This window comes from Eptatretus burgeri, chromosome 1, assembly GCF_056783735.1.
Source record: "Eptatretus burgeri isolate ZD-2024b chromosome 1, Ebu_testis_v1, whole genome shotgun sequence".
Taxonomy (NCBI): Eukaryota; Metazoa; Chordata; class Myxini; order Myxiniformes; family Myxinidae; genus Eptatretus; species Eptatretus burgeri.
In genome coordinates this window covers 160,081,261-160,105,633 of record NC_140961.1, presented here as the reverse complement: position 1 = coordinate 160,105,633, position 24,373 = coordinate 160,081,261, and the positions used below count along the sequence as shown (strand labels likewise).

At 46.8% G+C, this 24,373-nt stretch overlaps 1 protein-coding gene and 1 long non-coding RNA gene across 2 annotated transcripts in view; one reads left to right on the top strand and one right to left on the bottom strand.

Annotated features, from left to right (window-relative positions):
* Positions 1 to 756: 756 nt before the first annotated feature.
* Positions 757 to 24,373, top strand: part of LOC147035871 (extracellular calcium-sensing receptor-like) — a 78,389-nt gene continuing 54,772 nt past the window's right edge. Inside the window, exon 1 of the mRNA XM_085845976.1 lies at positions 757 to 1,035. Coding sequence (XP_085702102.1) covers positions 800 to 1,035 — 236 coding nt within the window. The 5' untranslated portion in view covers positions 757 to 799. The remainder of the gene's footprint in view (positions 1,036 to 24,373) is intronic.
* Positions 2,824 to 12,036, bottom strand: LOC147035872 (uncharacterized). Its single transcript, XR_015049653.1, has 2 exons — positions 11,314 to 12,036; positions 2,824 to 5,538 (listed from the first exon to the last, which is right to left on the bottom strand). It is a non-coding gene; the product is annotated as an uncharacterized LOC147035872 (long non-coding RNA).

Here is a 24,373-nt window from a genome sequence, read left to right as displayed (position 1 = left end):
GCATGCGGTTTTTCAGAACCGCAACAATATCATATATAAATCACCCTTATTCCCCATGCAGAGTACTTCCCATGTGGCAAGTTTCTACTTTTTTCCTTGGTGTAGTTTCGAAGATACAGAGGTCCAAAGTTTTTTCTTTTTACCAACATGGTTGCCAAACCACATAAGCGATGACTTCATAATTATCATTATAACTTTCTACATGAATAATTGCTCCGATGGTGAAAATTTTGTGGAAATCGAACAAGTGGTTGCAGAGAAAAACCATACTCACGTTCTGTGCAGAGACAAACGGACACAAATGCAATACCCTCTCCTCTGGCAAGGGTAAAAGATTTCAAAGAAATAATTGAGATTTCAAAGAAACAAAACAATTGAACAAAATCAAAGCATTAACATTGACAAAAACTTGTGTACATTGAAACAAGTGAATTTAATACTTGCAGCTGCAAAAAACATCATTCACAACAACCTTTCCATTACCGAATGGCATCCCAATAATTTTTGCTGATTAAGAGCCATAAATACAAATGTATTCTCTTTATAATTGGTTTGCAAACATTATTACCACTTAAATAGCAGATAGATTTGATAAATGCCGTTTTTTGTATCGAAAGTAATTAATTTGCAAATTCAATGTTGGGGACCAGAAATTTCATGTGATTTGTGCTTTGATGTAAAATTAATCTCATTACATCATGAGAGCTTTATAAAAGTCGTGTGCCTCGTAACAGAAAAGGTCACAACAATGAAATTTCGAGGCTTTCTTTGCCTGCGATTTCTAGCAAAATGTCTATCAATGGAAAACAAGTTTTTCCCAATTACACGGATGTTTCGTCCAAGTTTTATTCTCGTCCTTTGTTCACAAATTGTTCTCGTAAGCAGTAAAACTTGCAGCCTTCCTCAGGAAAACCAGGTGAACGACATCATACCAAATGGAACTATCATCTTAGCTGGAAACTTCCCGTTGCACTTTGGAATAAGTGACACGAAAGTTTTGTTACGACAGTTTCCAGGACGATCTGCCTGTAAAAAGTAGGTACTGGTTTGTAATGAAATGTTGAATGAAAAGTTTATTTTTGTTCCTCATTAAAATACTGACATCAATGCACATACTTAGAATAATAGTTTTGTTGTAGCAGCAATTGTTTGCATAACATATCATAAATATTAATAATGTCTGTGTATGTTTTGTTTAATTTTCACTTTACGATATAACTTTATAGTTCATATTTGATGTTCTTTTTTAACATTTGGAACTAGTGCAATATGTTAATAACAAGGACATCAAACAAAAGCAAAATTTCTGTCTTAAAGAAAAAGTACAGAAAGTGCATAAAATAAAATCCATAAAATGTAAAATTAACAAATAACATTGTTTTTCACCCCTTCATTAATGAGTGCTGACATTCATTTTAAAACCAATGGTTGATGTTTAAAGTGTATACAAAAGGCAATGCCGGTAATATTATGTGCCACTGCTGCAATGCCCCTTGGTGTCATTTCAGTTGAATTGTGGTCATTTAAACAAACGGGATGTGTGTCCAAGAGAGGCATACATTAAAACTATAAATTCAATTTATTTTTGAGGATTATCTCCAAAACACTAACACCTACACCTGCACCTACACACACATACACGAGGTCTGCTTCACAGCCACAAAAGACATCGTCCATTATAATGCTTGCAGTATTATTGTGAGAAAATTCTGAAGATATCTGAAAGACTCAATAGCTCAGTTGGTTGTCACTGTTTCAGTGATGAAAGTGATGAGGTCCTTGGGTTTGAATACCGAGTAGAGTCGAATTTTTTCACATGAGTCCCATACAGGAATTTATTCCTGATATATATATATATATATATATATATATATATATATATATATATATATATATATATATATATATATATATATATATATATATATATATATATATATATGGCGCTGCGAGGAGGAATGATGTAAGGGACACATCGCCCATTTCGGAGTTAATGCCATATAGCACTATTTTAACCCTTACCCTATAATCCGAGCCTATCATCATCATATCATTAAAAAATGTCGCTTCCACACTCCTCCTCACGGAGCCTCATATATATATATATATGTGTGTGTGTGTGTGTGTGTGTGTGTGTGTGTGTGTGTGTGTGTGTGTGTGTGTGTGTGTGTGTGTGTGTGTGTTTGGATATACTCGACCACCTGTGAACCCGTTGTGTTCCCATTTGGACAGCGGTTGAGGAAAAAAAAAAGACAAAATTTTAATATTATTTTGTCCAACGGTTTCTCGAGGTATATCAACACATTCTCCAAGGTTTGTCCTTGCGCTTTATGGATCATCATACCAAAACTTGACTGAATAGGGAATTGATTTTTAATATTTTTTTTCGTTGCCCGATTTGAACTAAACTGGATACTGCCTACCGCATGTGAATGGTGAGTATGGAGGTCCTAAATTTTTTACTCTATCATGTACCGTTTTGGCTGTATTTTGGGAACATACATAGGTGCACACATATAAATAGAGATATGTATATATATATATATATATATATATATATATATATATATATATATATATATATATATATATATATATATATATATATATATATATGTTGAGATCCAGGTGAGGTCCACAGCGATTAAGGTCAAGCTTTGTTCATCACCGATCTTGGTAGACCAAGAGAAGGGTTTATTACATACCAGACATATGCATATGGAGACAACAGGCTTTGAACACAATAGTCCACCCAGCCTAATCCTCTGGTGAGCGGTCTTTCGGTACTGCCTTATATTCAATTTACTGCGACCTTTGAATGACTGCGTGTCAAAGAGGATTTATTACCATTCATTAATCTATTGCATTCTTCTGTCAGTACTGCTGATAAGAGAGCGCAGAGAGTGCAGAAACAACACCCTTGATTCCTTAAGGAATTTTAAAAGGTAGCCTCCTACATGTTTTTAGGCCTTAACAGTTCTGGGCAGTAGTCCAACAGATTCCAGGTAGCTCAGCTGCCCGATTAGCAAGGTCATTCGAACGGTCGACAAGGCCAGCTGTGTTGTAACAATGTCAAAACAAGTTTCTTGACAGTGCACAGATAAACTAATGGGAAGATTTATCCTTTCCCTCTTTCCAATTGAAACTAAAGAGTTTTAACCAAACACTAGTAGACATGTTTGGTTGCTGTTAGAGTACATACAATCCCCGACATTTCCCTCCTCTTGTTTCTTTGAAACATTTGCAAAAGAAACTACAAATGAAGAAAAGGAGCATCCGCAGGCCGGCAGGTCAGCAGACAGCAACCTCCAGTGGGTGGCCATCCTTAGGTTTAGCTCCAGATGGACCAAAACGATCGGGAGTTCCAGCTGCGCCCCCTAGCCCAAAAGGGGGTTCCTACCCACTTTCCAACCGGTCCACTAACACCCCAAGTCTTCAACAAGGGAAATCGGGAAATATCGCAACATTTAAACATAGAATATAAGGAAACCAAGCACTCCCAAAAGCTGTTCGTACAAGAATTGCTCATGGCTAAACAAGAATGAAGTTATACAGGAATATACGTTCCATTAAATATTTGATTATATATATATATATATATTGCCGCTTAATGGACTTCATGAACAACAAGTAAGGCAGTGTTAAAGTATATAAATGTAATGTTCTTTATGAACAAAGCAAAATAATATTTGATAAACTACAAGCCAGAGTATAATGAAGGCACAACTTGCCAGCAATTACCAACAAGGCAAATCAAATGGTATTTCTACCTAGCCCTTCAATTGGTGCAAGCAACGAAAGACATTCGTCCAATGTGAGTTGAAGCAATTGTTCATCACTCGGAGGAAGCCAAAGTAATGGATCGGCGACTACTGCAAGGTTACAATATGTTTCATTGTTCATGGGTTGGGGTGACATGGGTGGGGTACAGAGTATTGGAGTGGGGGGGTAGGTGTAAGTGCAGGGAGGTTTGAGGAGGGCAGCAGTCCAGCGGTGTTCACCGGGGCCATCTCCGTCTGTACTAGCTGGGTACTGGGCTTTGTTGTCCATCCTGAAAAACACTTTCCAATGGCCTTTTGGGCAATTACCTTGAAAACCATCAGTAATATAAAGGCTGCCACGATGATTATCAGGATTGTTATAAAAAATCTCAAAACACTTCCTCCCCAACCCCCAAACAATCCCTTTAACCAGCTACTCATGTTATCACCACTGTAGTCTTTATATTTGCTCGCCTCTTTCCTTATGTGACCCGCGAGGTCATTAATGTTTTCTGAATTATCTGGGATGTACGTACAACACTCTTTGCCAATTACAGCACATGTTCCCCCTTTTTCAGCTAGAATCATGTCTAAAGCTATTCTATTTTGCATTACAGTAGTCCTTAATGCGACCAGCTCCGCGCTAATTTTCTCAAAACCATCAGCGGTATCATTTCCCATTATTTCCAATGTTGATGCCATGCTGATAAGTTCCCTACCTGCAACCCAGGCCCCATATCGGGGAAAATTATCATTGCTGCATATGCTCCATCTGATATAGCTCTCTTACGTCGTGTCCGATCTATCTCAGAGAATGGGTCAGTGATCAAACGCATGTGCGGTACGACGTACGCAAGATAACATGAACCGCCCCATTTGTTTGGCAGCCATGGGTAGGCTCTATACCCACACACAAAATATGTGCCATTAGATGCAACCTTCGGATATGTTCCATTCTCTCCCTTCCTGTTGGCTGGTAAGTCACTTATCTCTATTGATATATTACAAGTGGAGTTCCCTGCCTGAAATCTGGCATGAGGCTTTGTCCAAGTAAGGCAGATAAACCCCATACGCTTATATGTGATTCTGAAGTACGGAGGTCTTTTCTTTAAATTAAAAGGAGGGTACCACGCACCTGTAAAGTCTACACATGATGAGTTACTGTTTTTTTTTGTCAAATTAAAATTGTTGTACCAAGCAGCACCACAGTAGTCTATTTCCTCAAATGGGATCACAGATAATGGCAAACCCGTTTGTGAGGAGTGCGGGAGATAAGCACACACCCAGCACTTAGTCTCATTACTTAATGTAGCATATTTGTGCGACAAAAGTAAGAATGTATTTATCCCATGTACTCCCAACTCGTGTAAATGTTCAGTGTGGTTCCCAATTGCTCTTTTCCCCCTCTGTTGGATGGGTTGGATTGTCCAGTTATCAATTTGCCCTTCCACTTCCCAGCTTCCCATCCATGAGGCAATTATGGCAACTAGGATTTGCTGTAATGGGTTCATTCTTGCACAATCTCCTCCTCTGTTGGGATGGCAAGTTTGCAGTGTGAAAAGTGTATCCAAGCAGGCTTACCTTCGCACTTTACGGCAGTTGGGGTGGTCAGCAATACCTGAAACGGTCCCTTCCACCGTGGTTCCAAGGCCGTTTTCCTTGTAAAGTGCTTTATCAGTACGTAGTCTCCTGGCTGGAAGGTGTGATACGGCCTTTCCACCGGCTCGGGTAAGGCCTCCTTCACTCTCGTGTGTATCGTCCTCGCGATCCTGGAGAGCTGTTTACAGAATGTCAGCATGTTTTCATCCATCATTGCAATACTCAATTTGTTTATGTCGGTGGGGGCAGTTACGGGAAGTCGCATCGGCCTTCCCATTAGTATTTCATGAGGGGATAACCCTGTCTTCCGGTTCACTGTGGATCGCATGCTCATTAGTGCCAAGGGTAATGCATCTGGCCACTTCAACCCTGTTTCCGTTGTTAGTTTCGCCAGCTTGTTCTTTAGGATACCGTTCTGCCTTTCCACGGCGCCTGCTGACTCTGGATGATAAACACAGTGAAATGCCTGTTTTATTCCCAGTGCTTTACACGCTGCCTGTGTTAGTTCCCCCCTTGATCATGTGATATTTTGTGAGGGATGCCAAATCGGCAGAAGAAGCTTTTTAACAAGTGCTTCACAACGGTGGCAGCATCTGCCTTTGTACATGGGTATGCCTCTACCCATTTAGTGAACATGTCTACCACTACCAAGATATTTCCATATCCGCATGATGGTGGCATATTTATAAAGTCTATTTGTAGGTGCACAAAAGGACCCCATGGGGGCGGGTGGGCTCCCGGCTGCCCTATCTTATCAATTTTGTGTTGGTTGTGTTGTTGACATATCTGGCAAGTTTTACAGACCCCTTCTGCTATTTTCCCAATTCCTGGGGCATACCATGATTCTTGTATTTGTCTCACAGTCCCCCTCTTGCACACATGTCCATTCAAATGGGCCATGCGTGCAAGCCATGGAAGGATTTCAACAGGTGCTATTACCTTCCCCTTGTTTGACCAAAGTCCATTGTCATCCGCTACTCCTCCCGCTGCTTGCCACTTATCATGGTCCTTCTGTGTTGCAGCAGCTTGAATTGCAATAATGTCTGACAAGCTGTATTGGTGCAGCTTGATTTGCTCTTTCGCCAATCGTGCCTGCATTATCGAAGGCAAAGGCAGACTAGCCGCCTCTTTTGCAGCTTTGTCTGCTTTATTATTACCTTTGTCAATGTCAGTTGTCAGTTTCTGGTGTGCACGGCATTTAATGACTGCAATTTCCGCTGGCAGTGTAATGCTTGTCAACAGCTCGGACACCAAACTGCCATTCTTTATTGGTGTTCCTGCTGAGGTAAGAAACCCTCTCATTTTCCATATTGCACCTTTGTCATGTACAACACCAAAAGCATAGCTAGAGTCAGTATATATGTTCACCGCGGAATCGGCAGACAGCTCGCAGGCCCTGATAAGGGCACACAATTCCGCCTGCTGGGCGGAGAAATGAGAAGGCAGACGGGACGCTTCCATTAATTCGTCAATCGTACACACAGCGTATCCTGCATGCCCCGAGCCATCTAGTCCTCGGTATGCCGAACCATCAACAAACAAGGTGAGGTCCGGTCGCTCTAGTGGTTGATCCTTTAGATCCGGGCGTACAGTGGATACTTCCTGGATCGCCTCCGTGCAATCGTGTGGGTCGCCGTCGTCCTCCGTTGGCAGCAAAGAGGCTGGATTAAGAACGTTGCATCTTTCAATCTGTAGGTTCGGTTGGTGTAGGAGAGTCGTCTCATACTGCATCAGACGTGTATTGGTTAAATGCTGTGTTTGTTTTTGTGTGAGCAAAGCCGCAACACAGTGGGGAACCCTTAAAACCAGCGGGTGCCCCATTACAATTTCCGCCGTGCGTTTTACTGCATAACTGGCTGCAGCCACTGCTTGTAAACAAAAAGGTAGGCCGCGTTCGACCGGGTCCAGCCTTCGACTGAAGTATGCGATTGGTCGTTGGTGGTCACCGTGCGATTGTGTTAGCACAGCCTGTGCAAATCCCTTTGTTTCATGAGAGTAAAGGAAGAACGTTTTGTCATAATCCGGTAGCCCCAGAGCGGGAGCCACCGAAAGTGCTGCTTTTAATTTTGTAAAGCATTCCCCCATCTGCTCATTCCACACGATTTTATGTGGCTGGTTTCTCCCGACCACAACATACAGTTCCTTGGTTAGGATTGCATAATCAACAACCCATTGTCTACAGTAAGTTGCCATACCTAGGAATCGCATCATCTCCTTCTTCGTGCGAGGGCGGGGGACCTCCGTGATCGAGGTTATCCTCCCTTTGTCCAACTCCCTCTTTCCGTGGGAGATGTAGTGTCCCAGATACTTGACCCTTTCTTGGACCATTTGCAGTTTGTCTTTGTTTACCTTGTGGCCTTTTGTTGCTAACGCCCGTAGCAGCTGCAGCGTATCGTTTGTACACGCTGCTTTATTTGGGGAGCAAATTAGCAGGTCATCCACATACTGTAGCAGGACTGAATTACTTTTGAAAACAACATCTTCTAGATCTTTGTGTAGAGCCCGCGAGAATAAAGTTGGACTGTCTGCGAACCCCTGAGGCAATACAGTCCATGTGTACTGACGGCCTTTGTACGTAAAGGCAAATAAAAACTGCGATTCCTTATCGATGGGTACACTAAAAACGCAGAGCATAGATCGATGACTGAGAAATGAGTGGAGTTAGCGGGAATAGATGTTATCAGTCCCTCTGCACTAGGTACCACGGGGTGAACACCTTGGATTATCTCATTCACTTCTCGCAAATCTTGGACAAATCTCCATTTATCTTTCTGTGGTTTTCACTGGCAATATAGGTGTGTTACACGGACTTGTAGTTTCCACAATTATACCCTGTTCCTTCAAGGATTTGATTACGGGTGCAATGCCAGCCTCTGCCTCTTTACGGAGAGGGTACTGGCGCACATTTGGCAAAGGCATTCCTGGTTTGAGTTTAACCACTAGAGGCGTTGCCCCAATGATTCGACCCACATCATTATCATGTTTTGTCCACAATTGTGGTGGGACCTCTCCCATCAGATTTTCCACCTTTTCTATCGTGTTCATCATTTCCAATGCCTTTTCCCGCTTTGGTGGTAAATTAACCTCTTCCACCAGTCCGTGTATTTCTTTTTCCATAAGGTCACAGATCCATCCTTCGTTATTCTTCAACTTATGCACTTCCCAGTGCACTATTGTTTCTGTGCAGCTCACTGCTGCCTCCTGTAGGCGGTAAACCATAAATCCCAAATCCTTTGGGTGATATCCCTTTGCTGTAGTCATTGTTGTATGTGAGGTTACTCCCGGCGGATACTTTGTCAACTGCCTTTGCTCGTCTGTGAGCTTAACCTCCATTGCGACACCTTCCTTACCAACCATTAGGCGGCAAAGCAATAAATCATTACGTGTTTCCAAGTGCGGAGCAATTTTCTCCGCAAATTCAATGTCATCCCCTCCCGCATCATAATAGATTGTACAATGTGGAGGGTTATAGTATGTGTGCATTGTCACTTGTGCATTGTCTAACCACGTTTGCATTTCCTTATTTTCGTCTGAGATAAGGTTTAGGCATGACCAAGCATTTCTAATTGGTTCCTCCGGCAGTCTCCACCAATAAACAATCGGATGCGGTGTCATCAGGATCATCATTGCCAAATGTGTCTTGTCCCTGGGAATATCAACATAAACCCCTCCCTTTGTACATGCTATCGTGCATCCTAGTTTACACAACAAATCTCTACCTAGCAGATTAACTGGCGTAGTGGTTGTGAGAAGGAAAGCATGTTTCTCTTGCAAAGGTCCGCACCGTACTGGTAATTGTGTTGTTGCTTTTAAAGTCTGTACCTTACCCCGTAATCCTACTATTTGTACTTCGGTGTTTGATTTTTCAACTCCTGGCAGTTCCTTCGCTGCGATAGTGGAATGGGTGGCTCCCGTGTCGACTAAGAAAGGAAGCTTCTTACCCGAAACATCCAGAGTGAAGGTCGGCTCCTCTGTTGGTGTTAGTGTCAGCATAGCTCCCTGCAACACGGGTCCACCAGCGGTGTGTCAATATGACTTACGACCCTGCAGCCGTCTTGATCCACCGTCTTGAAACCCCGGCTGTCCTTGAGGGCAATTCCTTCGCCAATGCCCTTCCTTCCCGCACTGGAAGCATTCCTGCGGTGGCGCTGTTGGTTGTGCTCGGTTTTGGCCTGCTGCAGTTTTTGAGCGTGTTTGTAGAGGCGATCGTGTCCAACCTTGACCTTTCCCTACCTGTTTCTTGGGTTTCCCTCTTCTCGGTGCCGCCGGCGGGGGCCTTTGTTGGATTCTCATTCGGCGATCCCACTGTCTAGCCGTTTCTTCGTCTTCTGAGTCTGTGTCATCTTCCTCTAGCTCCCACTTTCTCCAATCTTTATTCTTCCTTTGCTCTGCCACTTTGTCTAATAATACCATTTGGAACACCTCCTCTTTAATTTTTGTTTTCGCGCTCTCCTTTTCTTCTGACCGGGATGAACATTGGTCGGCAGCTGTACAAATCTCAGTTGCTGGTCTTGCCTGCCAGCCGAGCATTACATACTTTAACTGCTTCTTAATCTGGGGTCTGAGTCCTTCCATTAGGAAGTTCGTCAACGCTCGTTGTGGTATTTCTTGTTCAACTTGGAAACCCCCATATTGCAAGAATGCCTGCACTAATCTATGCATGAATTCAGTCGCGCGCTCCCCTGGCGTTGCTTTGTTTCATAGATCTTATCCCAATCTAACGTTGCCGGCCGCATTGCGCTCTCAATTGCATCATAGAGGAGCTGACGTGCAGTCTGCCTCTGTGCGGCAGTCCATGCCGCTGCTCCCTGTGGCTCCTCCTCTGGCCAATTACCATCCTGTTTAGCCCTTTTCCACACAAATGGGGACAGCACTGCATGGCACAATACTCCAATGTCTCTATGCGAGCAACGGTGTGCCTCAACCCACTGCATTATCAATTCCTTTGTTGCTCCCACATTCCCTCTCAGTTCTAGTACTCGCTCCTTCATCGATCTCAATTCACTCTCTCTAAACGGTCTGTACACCGATTGAGCTGGCCCTCCTGGGCCCGCTGGAATTATTTCTTGGACCGGGTAGGCAGAGGCTGTGGCCAGCAGTCCCATGGCTCCCAGGTCCGGATACAGACTTAGTGTGCTATTCACACACGCAGGTGGAACACCTGCATTGTTTCCCTGGTCTTCCCACCTCTGCACTGCAGTTACAGGGGCGGGAAGATTTCCTTTACTTGCATCCCCTTAGTTTGTGCTCCAATTTTCTCGACTTTTTGTTCCACTAATTTTCTAGCCACCTCATTTACCTGTAAGGCTTCTTCTTCCCACATATCATACGCTCGCATGTCTGGCTCAGGTTTTATTTTATCATTCATTCGATGTTCTAGCCGGCTTGATAGATTATCTACGATTTCTGATCTTAGAGAACCCCACCTTGGGAATGGGTGTGGATCCCCTTTTGTCCACCTTTCCCACAATGCCAATTGAGTGCATGACTTAGGTCCATATTTTTCATACATTAATCCCGCAGCTGTATTCGGGGGTGGGGCATCTTTATCCACTATTGATTTTGACGTCTTATTTCCCATATTTCCTTATTTCACTGATCCTTCCTAGAGTTTTCTTGGGCCGGGTTAGTGTTCTCCGCCTGGGGTGTTTCTTCACACTCCCAATGCACACTTCCCGCTCCCTCACCCTCCCAACGGGGTTTTCACACCTTTCCCTCCTCTCAATCTCCCGTTCGGATCCTGGCCCTGGCGTATTCTTGGGTCTCCCCCACGGTCTCCCAAAGGAGTGTCCTGGGGTTCCCCTCAACCTTCCAATGGGCCCTTACCTTCCCGGGTACCCCTTTCCGATGTGCAAATAAACCTCCTTCTCCCCTGGTTCGTTTTGAAAGGGCAAGGACAGATCTCAGAGAGCAACGAGTATCCCCAGTGTGAGAAAGGAGGCAGCTTTCTTACCTTTTCCTTAAGCTGGCCGGCTCTTTCCTCCTTTGTCTCACCAGGGTTCTCGAGCTCCTCCTCGATCCGGCTTGCCCCCTCGCCGACTACGCCAATTGTTGAGATCCAGGTGAGGTCCACAGCGATTAAGGTCAAGCTTTGTTCATCACCGATCTTGGTAGACCAAGAGAAGGGTTTATTACACACCAGACATATGCATATGGAGACAACAGGCTTTGAACACAATAGTCCACCCAGCCTAATCCTCTGGTGAGCGGTCTTTCGGTACTGCCTTATATTCAATTTACTGCGACCTTTGAATGACTGCGTGTCAAAGAGGATTTATTACCATTCATTAATCTATTGCATTCTTCTGTCAGTACTGCTGATAAGAGAGCGCAGAGAGTGCAGAAACAACACCCTTGATTCCTTAAGGAATTTTAAAAGGTAGCCTCCTACATGTTTTTAGGCCTTAACAGTTCTGGGCAGTAGTCCAACAGATTCCAGGTAGCTCAGCTGCCCGATTAGCAAGGTCATTCGAACGGTCGACAAGGCCAGCTGTGTTGTAACAATGTCAAAACAAGTTTCTTGACAGTGCACAGATAAACTAATGGGAAGATTTATCCTTTCCCTCTTTCCAATTGAAACTAAAGAGTTTTAACCAAACACTAGTAGACATGTTTGGTTGCTGTTAGAGTACATACAATCCCCGACATATATATATATATATATATATATATATATATATATATATATATATATATATATATATATATATATATATATATATATATATATATATATATATACATACACGCCACGGGAGGTTGGAAGATGGGTCCTGAAAAGTGCCCGGTCTATATCTAGATTCCTTGGAAAGGGAAAATGTCGCAACGATATGAGGAACAAATCAAAAGATGTGTCTCAAATGTGCCGCTCAGTACACCTCTAAATATGAAGTGTATGCCTGGGTTAGAATAGGTGTACCATATCCCTGTGTCGTAAGAGGCGACCAGGGTTGCATCAGGAAGGGCATCCGGCATAAAACCTGTGCCAAATGACAATGCAGATCATACGGATGATCCGCTGTGGCGACCCCTAACAGGAGCAGTCGAAAGAAGAAGAAGAAGAAGAAGAAGAAGAAGAAGAAGAAGACATATATATATATATATATATATATATATATATATATATATATATATATATATATATATATATATATATATATATATATATATATATATATATATATATTCTATTTGTTGTGCTCTCTTCAGGTGAAATTCGCACAAAGTGCATGAGTAATGAAGAAGAACAACCCAATAGACACCAATCAACAAAGTTAATTCTGATTGGACATTCTCCACTGACGCCTCATCACCTCCCAATGGTCTCGGTGGAGCCTGTTCAGTGTTCACCTCTCCAATTGGAGGTTGCAGAGTCTGAGGCAGAGCCGCTCAGGCTGTTGTGGAATATTTTTCATCACCATCCGTGATCATGAGACGAGTTTTGAATGAAATGAGACGAGTTCCTCTTCTTTGCACAAATAAGCAAAGCGAGTGGACAAACTTTATTTGCCAACATAACATGGGGTCCTTGGAATGGATAAATGTCGCTTCTAGTATCCGGAGATGCGTTGCACTTCGTCCTCAACTCAATTTCTTGAATGCATCCGCATTATAATGTTCAGCACAGTTTGCATTCTCAATCAAATGCTGTCAAAAAGCAGATGCACACAATGTTGGGATTGATGTTGGGACCTTCCTTCAAGCATGTATCGGCTGTATTTGTGTACCAATTGTGTTTTTCCTGATGGACAACGGGACATGCTGTTTCATTCTGTCAGTCAGAGTCTGGGTAGTTGTGCCGACATACATAGCATCACATCGGTACTTGAACTCATAAATAATATTGCTAAGTTTTGAGGCAGGCAGAACATCCTTCTTAACTGCAGGAATCAGATGTTGAGAGGTGAAAATCATTCTTGGATAAACAGCCAGATACGTGTTTGAGACACATCTTTTGATTTGTTCCTCATATCGTTGCGACATTTTCCCTTTCCAAGGAATCTAGATATAGACCGGGCACTTTTCAAGACCCATCTTCCATTCATCTATCGCAGTGAGGAATTTATACATAACCTCTTGATGATATACTCAGGATATCCATTCTCAATGAGGATCCCAGCAATCTTGTCCATCTCCATATGAAGCTTGGAGTTGGAACATATCCTCTTACCTCGACTCACTAAAACATTGATCAAACCAATCTTGTATCTCGTTGAACTAAGAGTCCCATTGAGTATACTAGCCATTGAAATTGGGCTTTCTACAGATGGATGTAGTAAATGAAGATGCAGATCTCTCTACGAGGACGTCCTGAAAGGGTAAGCAATCAGAACATTCCAATTCCGTCGTGAACTTGAGGGCAGGATGAAGAGAATTCAATTCATTCAAGAAGTGGTCACAGACTTCACGAGATTCAAACAGGCAAAATATGTCATCCACATATCAAGTATATGATGAGGAATTGAGATGCCTGCAACTTGGTCAACTTCTGCAGTTCTTGATAGCCAACAAAAATGTTTGCTAACTTTGGGCCCAAAGGAGAGCCCATGGCCACCCCATCAATTTGGACGAACATAATGTTATTAAACACCATGTTTAATTACTTTAAAATTAATTATGTTATTAATGTTATGTTAAAATTATATATTATGTTAAAAAAACATTTAATTATGTTTAAAACTAAAGATAAAAGGTTCCTGAGGCATGCTCATATTATTGCTTATCATGCTCATACAGGACAACTTATAAAACAATGTCAAACTACAAAAGACTTTTCAAAGCAGAAATAATTAAAACAGTGAGAAAGACATTTCCATATTTTGTCAGATGTACACCTGATGGAATGAGAGTGTGGAATAGAAATCCTCAGTTAAGCATGTGTGTGGGCCAGCATAACTCTCATACAGATGAGAAGAACAAGACAGGCAGTGTTTACCAAAGTCCTTGACCACTGTGGGCAAATCTCCCTGCACAAGTATCTCAAACATTTATTTATTAAACTAGTGAATACAACCCTTCGCTTCGCTAATAGGAATATTTGGGGAGGGGGTCAGGGAAGAGGGAGGGAGGACAGCGAAGGGAGGGGAAAGAGGGATGGAAGGGAGGGAGAGAGGGAAAGGGATGGGAGAGAGAGGGAGAGGGATGGGAGAGAGAGGGTGGGGTGGGAGAGAGAGGGATGGGAGAGAGAGGGATGGGAGAGAGAGGAGGAGGGGTGGGAGAAAGTGAGAGGGGTGGGAGAGAAAGAGAGGGGAAAGGGGTGCGAGAGAGGGAGAGGGGTGGGAAAGAGAGGGTGGGGTGGGAGAGAGAGGGATGGGAGAGAGAGGGATGGGAGAGAGAGGAGGAGGGGTGGGAGAAAGTGAGAGGGGTGGGAGAGAAAGAGAGGGGAGAGGGGTGCGAGAGAGAAGGAGAAGGGTGGGGGAGAGAGGGAGAGGGGTGGGGAGAGAGGGAGAGGGGTGGGGAGAGAGGGAGAGGGGTGGGGAGAGAGGGAGAGGGCTGCGAGAGAGAAGGAGAAGGGTGGGAGAGAGAGGGAGAGAGGTGGGGAAGAGAGGGAGAGGGTGGGGAGAGAGAGAGGGAGAGGGTGGGGAGAGAGAGAGAGAGAGAGAGAGGGGAGAGAGAGAGAGAGAGAGAGAGAGAGAGAGAGAGAGAGAGAGAGAGAGAGAGAGAGAGAGAGAGAGAGAGAGAGAGAGAGAGAGAGAGAGAGAGAGAGGGGGAGAGAGAGAGAGAGAGAGAGAGAGAGAGAGAGAGAGAGAGAGAGAGAGGGAGAGGGAGAGAGAGAGAGAGGGAGAGGGAGAGGGAGAGGGAGAGAGGGAGAGGGAGAGGGAGAGAGAGAGAGAGAGAGAGAGAGAGAGAGAGAGAGAGAGAGAGAGAGAGAGAGAGAGAGAGAGAGAGAGAGAGAGAGAGAGAGAGAGAGAGAGAGAGAGAGAGAGAGAGAGAGAGAGAGAGAGAGGGAGAGGGAGAGGGAGAGGGAGAGGGAGAGGGAGAGGGAGAGGGAGAGGGAGAGGGAGAGGGAGAGGGAGAGGGAGAGGGAGAGGGAGAGGGATATATATATATATATATATATATATATATATATATATATATATATATATATATATATATGGGATGGGAGAGAGAGGAGTCGGGTTGGGAGAAAGTGAGAGGGGTGGGTGAGAAAGAGAGGGGAGAGGAGTGCAAGAGAGGAGAAGGGTGGAGGAGAGAGGGAGAGGGGTGGGAGAGAAAGAGATGGAGAGATGGGTAGGAGAGAGAGGGGGATGGAAGAGAGAGAGCAGGAGGGGTGGGAGAAAGTGAGAGGGGTGGGAGAGGGGTGGGAGAGAGGGAGAAAGGCAGATAGGGGTGGGAGGGAGAAAGGGGGAAAGAGTGAGAGAGAGGGGGTTAAGGGTGGGAGAGAGGGGGATAAGGGTGGGAGAGAGAGGGTTAGGAGTGGGAGAGAGAGAGGGAGAGGGAGACAGAGAGAGAGATAGGTGGATGAGGGAGGTATCGGAGTGGGACACAGGGATAGGGGTGGGAGAGAGAGGGAGGTTTGGGGTGGGAGAGGGAGAGGTAGAGGTAGAGGGAGAGAGAGAGGGAGAGGGGTGAGAGAGGGAGTGAGGGAATCAGGGAGTGAAGGGAGGGAAAGGAGGAGGGGGGATTCTGGAAAATGTGCCACCCAGCCGATAGTCCATCCAAGAGACGGCACACACATTGATAAATCACCCTGTCTGTGAGGGGGGATAAGGCAGCCCCAGTGGGGGAAGGCAGCAAGAGTGGGGGGGGGAGGGACTGGGAAGATGGTGTGAAGAGAGGAGTGGAAATGCGAAGGCGGAACAATGGGAGGTGAGGAAATGGGAAGGTTGCTCCGGGGAGAAGAGGAAATTGGAATGGGAGGGCGGCCAAAGAGGTTCATGGCTCATGCTCTGTCACCCTGAGCGAGTGGTTCGTTCTCTGTCACCCTGAGCATGTGGTTCGTTATCTGTCACCCTGAAAGAGTGGTTTGTGTACCGTCACCCAGAGCGAGTGGTTCGTGCTCCATCACCTTGAGAGTGTGGTTCGTGCGACATCACCCTGAGCGGGTGGTTCATACTCCATCACCCTGAGCGAGTGGTTCATGCTCCATCACCCTGAGCGAGTGGTTCGTGCACCTTCACCCTGAGCGAGTGGTTCGCGCTCCGTCACCATGAGTGAGTGGTTTGTGCTCCGTCACCCTGGGCGAGTGGTTTGTGCTCCATCACCTTGAGTGAGTGGTTCATGTTCCATCACCCTGAGTGTGTGGTTTGTGCTCTGTCACCCTGAGTGTGTGGTTTGTGCTCCATCACCCTGAGCAAGTGGTTCGTGCTGCATCACACTGTCATAGTGGTTTGTGCTCCATCACACAGACTGAGTGGTTCGTGTTTCATCACCCTGAGTGAGTGGTTCGTGATCCGTCACCCTGAGCGATGGGTTCATACTCCACTTGCCAAGCGCCCTACAGTCGATTGCTGTACCATGCTACATCCTTCTGAGTTGCATCATGCGACATCATTCTCAGGCTGACCAATCGCTCAAGCTCCGAAGCGCACGGAGACAAAGACCACCCGACATGCACAGAGGCACATCTATATGCTACTTGCTACAGCACGCATAATGATGCTACATCATGGTACCACGCTACATCATGGTAGCGCAACGCGGTGCCACGCACCATGTGAGGTCATTCCTCACCCTGAGAGATTTGTCAGCCTGAGCGAATTTTTGTGAAATAACACCCCACTTCTGAGCCGTTTTACGTATATGTGTTTTCTAAATCACAGAGTCAATTTTTTATCCAAGGGACACAGGCAGCAGTTTATAAATATTAAGGTTTGTGAGCATATCCCTGAAATGCATATATATATATATATATATATATATATATATATATATATATATATATATATATATATATATATATATATATATATTCGACTCTGAGCCCTTTCCTGTTTGCAATGGTGATGGACAGGTTGACGGACAAGAACAGACTGGAGTCTCCATGGATTATGATGTTCGTGGATGACATCATGATCTGTAGGGATAGTCGGGAGCAGGCTGAGGCGAGCCTCGAGAGGTGGAGGTACGCACGAGAGAGAAGGGGAATGATAGTCAGTCGGAGTAAGATGGAGTACATGTGCGTAAATGAGAGGGAGGGAGGTGGTATGGTGCGGTTGCAAGGAATTGAGATGGGGAAGGTGGATGGGTTTAAATACTTGGGATCAACTGTCCAAAGTAACGGAGAGTGTGGGAGAGAAGTGAAAAAGAGAGTGCAGGCAGGATGGAGTGGGTGGAGAAGAGTTACAGGAGTGATTTGTGACAGAAGGGTAGCTGCAAGAGTGAAGGGGAAAGAATATAAGACGGTAGTGAGACCAGCTATGTTGTATGGTTTGGAGGCGGTGGCGCTGACAAAAAGACAGGAAGTGGAGATGGAGTTGGCAGAGTTAAAGATGCTGCGATTGTCGTTGGGAGTGACGAGGATGTATAGGATAAGAAATGAGTATATTAGAGGGACAGCGCAGGTAGGAAGGTTTGGAGACAAAGTGAGAGAGGCGAGATTGAGATGGTTTGGACATGTGCACACGAGGGAAGCGGAGTATATCGGGAGAAGGATGTTGAAGATGGAGCCACCAGGCAGGAGGAGAAGAGGAAGGTCAAAGAAGAGGTTCATGGATAAGGTGAGAGCGGACATGCGGGTGGTTGGATTGTCAATGGAAGATGTGGAGGATAGAGCGAAAAGGAGATGGTTGATCCGCTGTGGCGACCCCTCACGGGAATTAGCTGAAAGAAGAAGAAGAAGAAGATATATATATATATATATATATATATATATATATATATATATATATATATATATATATATATATATATATATATATATATATATATGTTTGGCTCCATGTGTATATATATATATTTGTTTGGGAAGGCATGAATGTCTTGGTGAAGGATCCTCTGAACGGTGCTTTTATGAATGTTTGTCTTGGAAGAAAGTCGTCGAATCGATTTTTTTGGACTCTGAACCACCGCCTGTCTCACTATTTCCACATTTTCTTCACTACAACCTGTCCTCTTCTGACCACTGTGACCCTTGTGAAGTTCAAAGATGGTTCGCACAATGGTAAACTTTGCGATGGTGCACTTTATTGTCCGTAAGTTTGGTGCATGGCACAAGTTGCTACCGAAATGTCTCGAGTAAAGACTTTGCACCTGTATGACACTTTTCATCTGGTGCCAAAGTTCAACAATTTTCGTCTGTTGTTGTACGGTCAGTCTTGACATTTTTCTGGTGCTTGCTTGGTAAAAAAAGTAAACTTCAGGGTCTCTGCAACAAGAAATGAAGCATTAGTGACAAAATTACTGCTTTTTTAGGATCAAACGAAGCATTTTTAAAGTTGTATATTTTTTTGGTACACCATATCTTCTTCTTCTTCTTCTTTCGGCTGCTCCCGTTAAGAGTCGCCACAGCGGATCATCCGTATGATCCGCATAGTGATTTGGCACATGTTTTACACCGGATGCCCTTCCTGACGCAACCCTGGTCGCCTCTTACGACACAGGGATATGGTACACCTATTTTAACCGGGGTATACACCGGCCCAGTATACTGGTACTCATTTCACCGACCTCGGATGGATGACAGGCTGAGTCAACCTCCTGGTGTATTAATTCAGTGGCCCAACGGGGCTTGAACTCAGGACCTTTTGGATCCCAAGCCGCTGCCCTAACCACTGCGCCAACACCAGGATATATATATATATATATATATATATATATATATATATATATATATATATATATATATATATATATATATATATATATATATATATATATATATATATATATATATATATATATATATATATATATATATATATATATATTGTTGCGGTCTTCGCGCCCGCCGGCGTGCGACGGCCACGTAACTCGAATCGCGGCGCGTCGCCCACCGGACGGACAATCCAGTCGTGACCCTCTCGGACTAACGCCGGGAACCAGTCACGGGTGGACCTTTCGGTCTCACCGCGATCGAGCCAATCAGCCCCCGCGTGGGATAGGGTTGCTCGCCAAATTCGACCTACCTAAGTACCCACGCGGAGGGTAGACCGGGCGATCGCACCTCGCCGCAGGTCGACTTCGGACACGGGCCACTTAAGCGACCCGTTCCGTACTATCAGAATAACCGAGCGGTGTTATCGTCGACCTCGACGGTTCGATTAATTATCGGGCGTACTCAGCCCACTACCAACCCTTTACGTGAAGCAAGATGGGGATTCAATGGGGGAAAAGACGAAGCGAAGCGGGAAACAGTTCAACAATAAAGCACATTTATTCTCCGCACACGGGAAGCACACAAATACAATTCCACCAAATGCACACAAAAAAGAAAACACAATTCCATTTACACAAAAAGCAAACATAAAAGTGAAAACACAGTGCAGAGCTAATACCGACTACCGAGCACACGGCAACACTTACACAATTCTACTTCACAGACGGCGCCGACAACACATACCCAAAACCAAGGAAAAGAAATCCCCCAAGAATGAGGTAGGCCTGGGGCCGAGACCTGGTCGGGCCTACCCGTCTGGTGATGAGACGCGGAGCGGCGATGGCCCCGCAACCCGCGGGCCTCGTGGACAGTGCCTGGCAGGGGGGTGGGAACGGGGCCCCCTTGGTCGCACTATCTCAGCGCGGGGGAAACAGGAGGGGGTTGCTGATGCTCGGGGTATAGAGGATCTTTATTATGTGCGACGAGCGTCTCCACCTCGGCCAGGTCGCGCTGCCGGCCTCCCTCGGGCGCGCAGCTCCTTGCACGACGCGAGCACCCTTCGTCCGACTCGCCGCCTCTCCACAGCTCGTCCCCTCCGTTCCGACTCTCCTTCGCCTCGTTCCGACCTTTACGACTCCCTTCTTCCTCGTTCCGACTTTTTACTCCTCCTTTGACTGACGAACACCGTCCTTTTATCCCCCCGTAACTTCGCCTTTGACCCCCTCCCTTTGACCTTTCACCTCGCTCCCCATTGGCCCGAGAAAAAGTGGGCGTGAAGGCTTTTTGATCCACAAATTTGCATATATCGATCGCCCTGGGGGTGGGGCCAATTCGCCCCTCGCTCACCGATTGGACGGCAAAAAGTGGGCGTGTGTCGTTTTCGATCCGTTTTTGAAGCAGAAAATCCGTGATTTTGTACACGCTGTTCAACGTGCGCCCTACACGAGTCCAGCATCGGTGCCCATGAGTGGCGCGAGATGACGGTGATGCGATGGTGGCGAGTTGTGACGGTAAAGGTCGTGGCGGTTGTGGTGAAGCGGTGGTTGTGGTCGGTGGTTGATGTTGTGGTTGTGATGGTGGCGATTGGTCCAAAATAAAGATAGTAAAAGAAAAACGGCTATCCTGAAGAGTCGCAGCACGTATAAATGACATGTATTCCCACTAGACAACGGGTTTGGGCCTAACTACACATGCACTTACCGAGATACCTCACCTAAGGGACCTGAATGGTGGTTTGCGAATCTGGTAACCACAACACTACCCCCTTCCCTTTTTACAGACTCGTCCCGAGTCGTCAAATTTTCGTGTGCCATCATGTGTAGTTTTCCCCTAGTACACTTTACCTACGGATCCCTGAGTGCGACATTCATGGTATTCGTGTCCCCAAAATAAATAACCTAAGGGCTGCGTAACTATCTAAACAAACTCACTCACACGGACGACTTAAATAAAATTGCCGGCGCTAGACAGACATGCCGGGGGCGCACTCATATTTACAGTACATCTTACCCTTAACTTACAAATCTTACACTAAACCATGGCCCAGGATCATTGAACTCTGCAAAAGAAAGCAGTTAGCAGGGAGCCAGGCTGCTCGCATGCAGTCTCTGACTCAAACAATGCAGGTGACAGGGAACGTGGCTGGCTGCTCACACGCAGTCCAAGGCCTTCCTTTTTGAACTGAACTCAGTGAACCACAACGGTGCTTGGGCTGCACAACGCAGTCTCCGTGCCAGCTCAAGTGGCACACGCAATGAGCACAACGAATGGATGCATGGACACAAACACGGTGCACGGGCTGCCACTGCAGGCCCGTGTTGTAGCTGCCAACAGGGCAGTTCTCGCAGCTTGCAAACTGTTGCCTTGATCCTGGCGCACATGGAAATGAACAGGGGGGGGGAAAGCAAAAATTGAACGGGGCTGGTGAACGTGGGCAGTGGGCATGGCATGGCAAAGGTGAGCAGGCAAACACAGCCCGCAGAAGAAGGCCGCTGCAGGCAAACACAGCCCGCAGATGAACTGGCCGGCACAGGCCTTGAAGAAAACAGCCAGCAGATGAACTGGCCGGTACAGGCCTTGCAGCACAACAACAGCTGCCGATGAAGTTGGCCGGCCTCCGCCTCGAAGAAAAACACGGCCAGCCGATGGAGTTGGCTAGCCTTTGCCGTTCAGTGGAGGTTGGTGGAGGGAGTGCGGTGGTGCTGGCCACTTGGAAGGCGGGCTCGGACCTACCTACCTGTCTCCCTCCCAACCTATCGCCTTTGCCTGTCACTGTACATACCCACTCCCTTAATTTGTCAAACCCCAATTTCGCCCCAACTTAATTTTTTTTGTTGTTTTTATTTTTTACTTCCCCACTATAAATCGTCCCCTAACCCCCTTTATCGTCCTTGTTCGGCTAACCTATCCTGTCACCTAGCCTACTCCCAACCCCTACGTTCCCTTCCCGGAGGGGAACAAGGGAGAGCTAACGTCCTGTGTCGAGGCCCAACGAAGCCTCAGAATGGCCTCCCCAGAGTTCGGCGATCTACAACCCAAAGTGGGTCCAGCGGCCCACAACGACAGCGAGGGGATGGATGGTGCGGAGGGGTACATCTCCTAATCTACCCTAACCATTAACTCTTAAACTACCCCGGGGCTTTCAACAAGCGCCTCTCGCTTAAACTATTGGTTCTATAAACCCAGATTCCCGTCGCCTGTGTTGGTGTCCTTACAATTTCGGGCCTCGCCCCCCAATTTTCTCTCCGTGCCCTCACACGGTCTCCTGGCTGGGACACGTGGCTCCCTTTGGCAGGCACGACCCTCTGCCGAATCTCCCGCTATGGCACCCCCGGGCACTACACTGCCTCCGAGCCTACCAGCTCCCTAACACCGGGGAGTGCCCCCCATGGCACCTCCCCTGAAACGCACACGTGGCAGGCCGGCCTCCCGGGCCCCTTTCCGAGGGTCACCCGTGCCCACTGCACTGCCCACGCGGCTAATGGCGCCCCGGGCCCCCGCACCAAGCAGGCGCACCCGTGCCCACTACTCTATCCCGGCCCCCCATGGGCCCATGGCCTACCGCGGCCGACTAGCCTGGTGCCCGGGGTACCCACTCAGCGATACTCACCTTTCGCAGCCACGCTCCCAAGCCCGTCAACAGGGCTCCTGCACCCCTCCAAATGGGTCTCGAGCCTACTTTCCCACCAACAACAAAACGACCTCCATTTTTCAATTTGACTAACCCAACTGACTCAATCTACACTGACCCCGGGGGTCCCTTGGGCGGGAGTCACTCCTCCCCCCAATCACTCATCGCACCATGCATTCCCCATTCACTCCATACACACAGACCCGCTGGCCTCACTCACTCACCATGTACTCACCTCACAACTCACCAACTCTTCAACACACACACCGCTGAATTCTGCCATCCTTCTAACTACCTCCCCTAACTAACTCGTGCTCCCACGTCGTCCCTTAAACTACAGCACGTTCCCTTTTAACCTACGTAGCTAAGCTACGTCCCCTCTACACATTCACAAGTCTGTCCATGTCCTCAAATAAATCATTTTATTTCCCAACCTAAATCTGGCTACAATCCCTCTAACTAATCCATTCCACGGACTCCATGAGGACTTACCCCTGCCCCATGAAGTCGGTCTAACTAAGCTAACCCTTCCCCCTAACTAGTTTCCATCCTGTGCCCAGGGTAAGGGGGTCTTTCACCCCTTGCCCAGGAATCCTGTGTACCCGAAAGTGAGGCTTGTTTTTTTTCTTTTTTTTTTTCATGCGCAGCACCTGCGCGGCAACTCAGAGCTCGCGCACTTTGCACCTGGCCGTGACGTCATGCAGCTGCACGTGTTCCTCGTCCCTCCTTGGACGGTACCATCCGGCAGAGATACCACTCCTGCCGGATTCCAACCACACGTGCAGCCATGACGTCACCGTGCGCATAAAAAAAACACAAGCCCCACGTCTCGAGGGGTTTCCCACGCGAACACATGTGCTTTGCCCGTTGGAGCTCAACACACACGATCGCGTGGAGAACCCATCCGGTCCAAATCCATTTACCTGCCTAAACTTTGTCCGTCCGCGGGATCGGCAAATCCACCGCGTGCGTTTCCGGACCGGGACTTCACTCTCGCAAGCGAGCACGTGGCGGTCTCGTGCGTTGCACAGCACGAACCGCGTGCTCACTGCTGGGTGAACCCGGCACGGTCCGCGAAACAACTACAGCCGCTACTCGGCTTTCTCTCCTCTGTCGCCGTCGTCGTCGCCATTCCACACACGCATACCTGCGTGTCACGACGCACACAGTCCACACCATCACATTCACACGGGGAGACGCGGCTGCGTGCTCCCGCATGCCAACCGACATCTCCCTCTCATACCGCTCTCTCACACACACGGTCTCCCTGGCACACAGCGACCTTGCACACGGCCGTTCACTCACGCACGGTGCCTCACCCGCACTCCGTGCCTCATCCACACACGCGGGGGCACTCACCCGCGGTACCTCACTCATACACACGGCGACACTCACACACGCGGTCTCTTCCATACACGGTGCCTCACCCACACACGCGGGGGCACTAACCCGCGGTGCCTCACTCGCACTCCGTGCCTCATCCACACACGCGGGGGCACTCAACCGCGGTGCCTCATTCACACACACGGCGACACTCACACACGGTGCCCCATCCACACCCGGCGTGCTGGGAAGCACGCACTCTGGCACCATCGCCACCACACCACTCACACACGGGGTCGC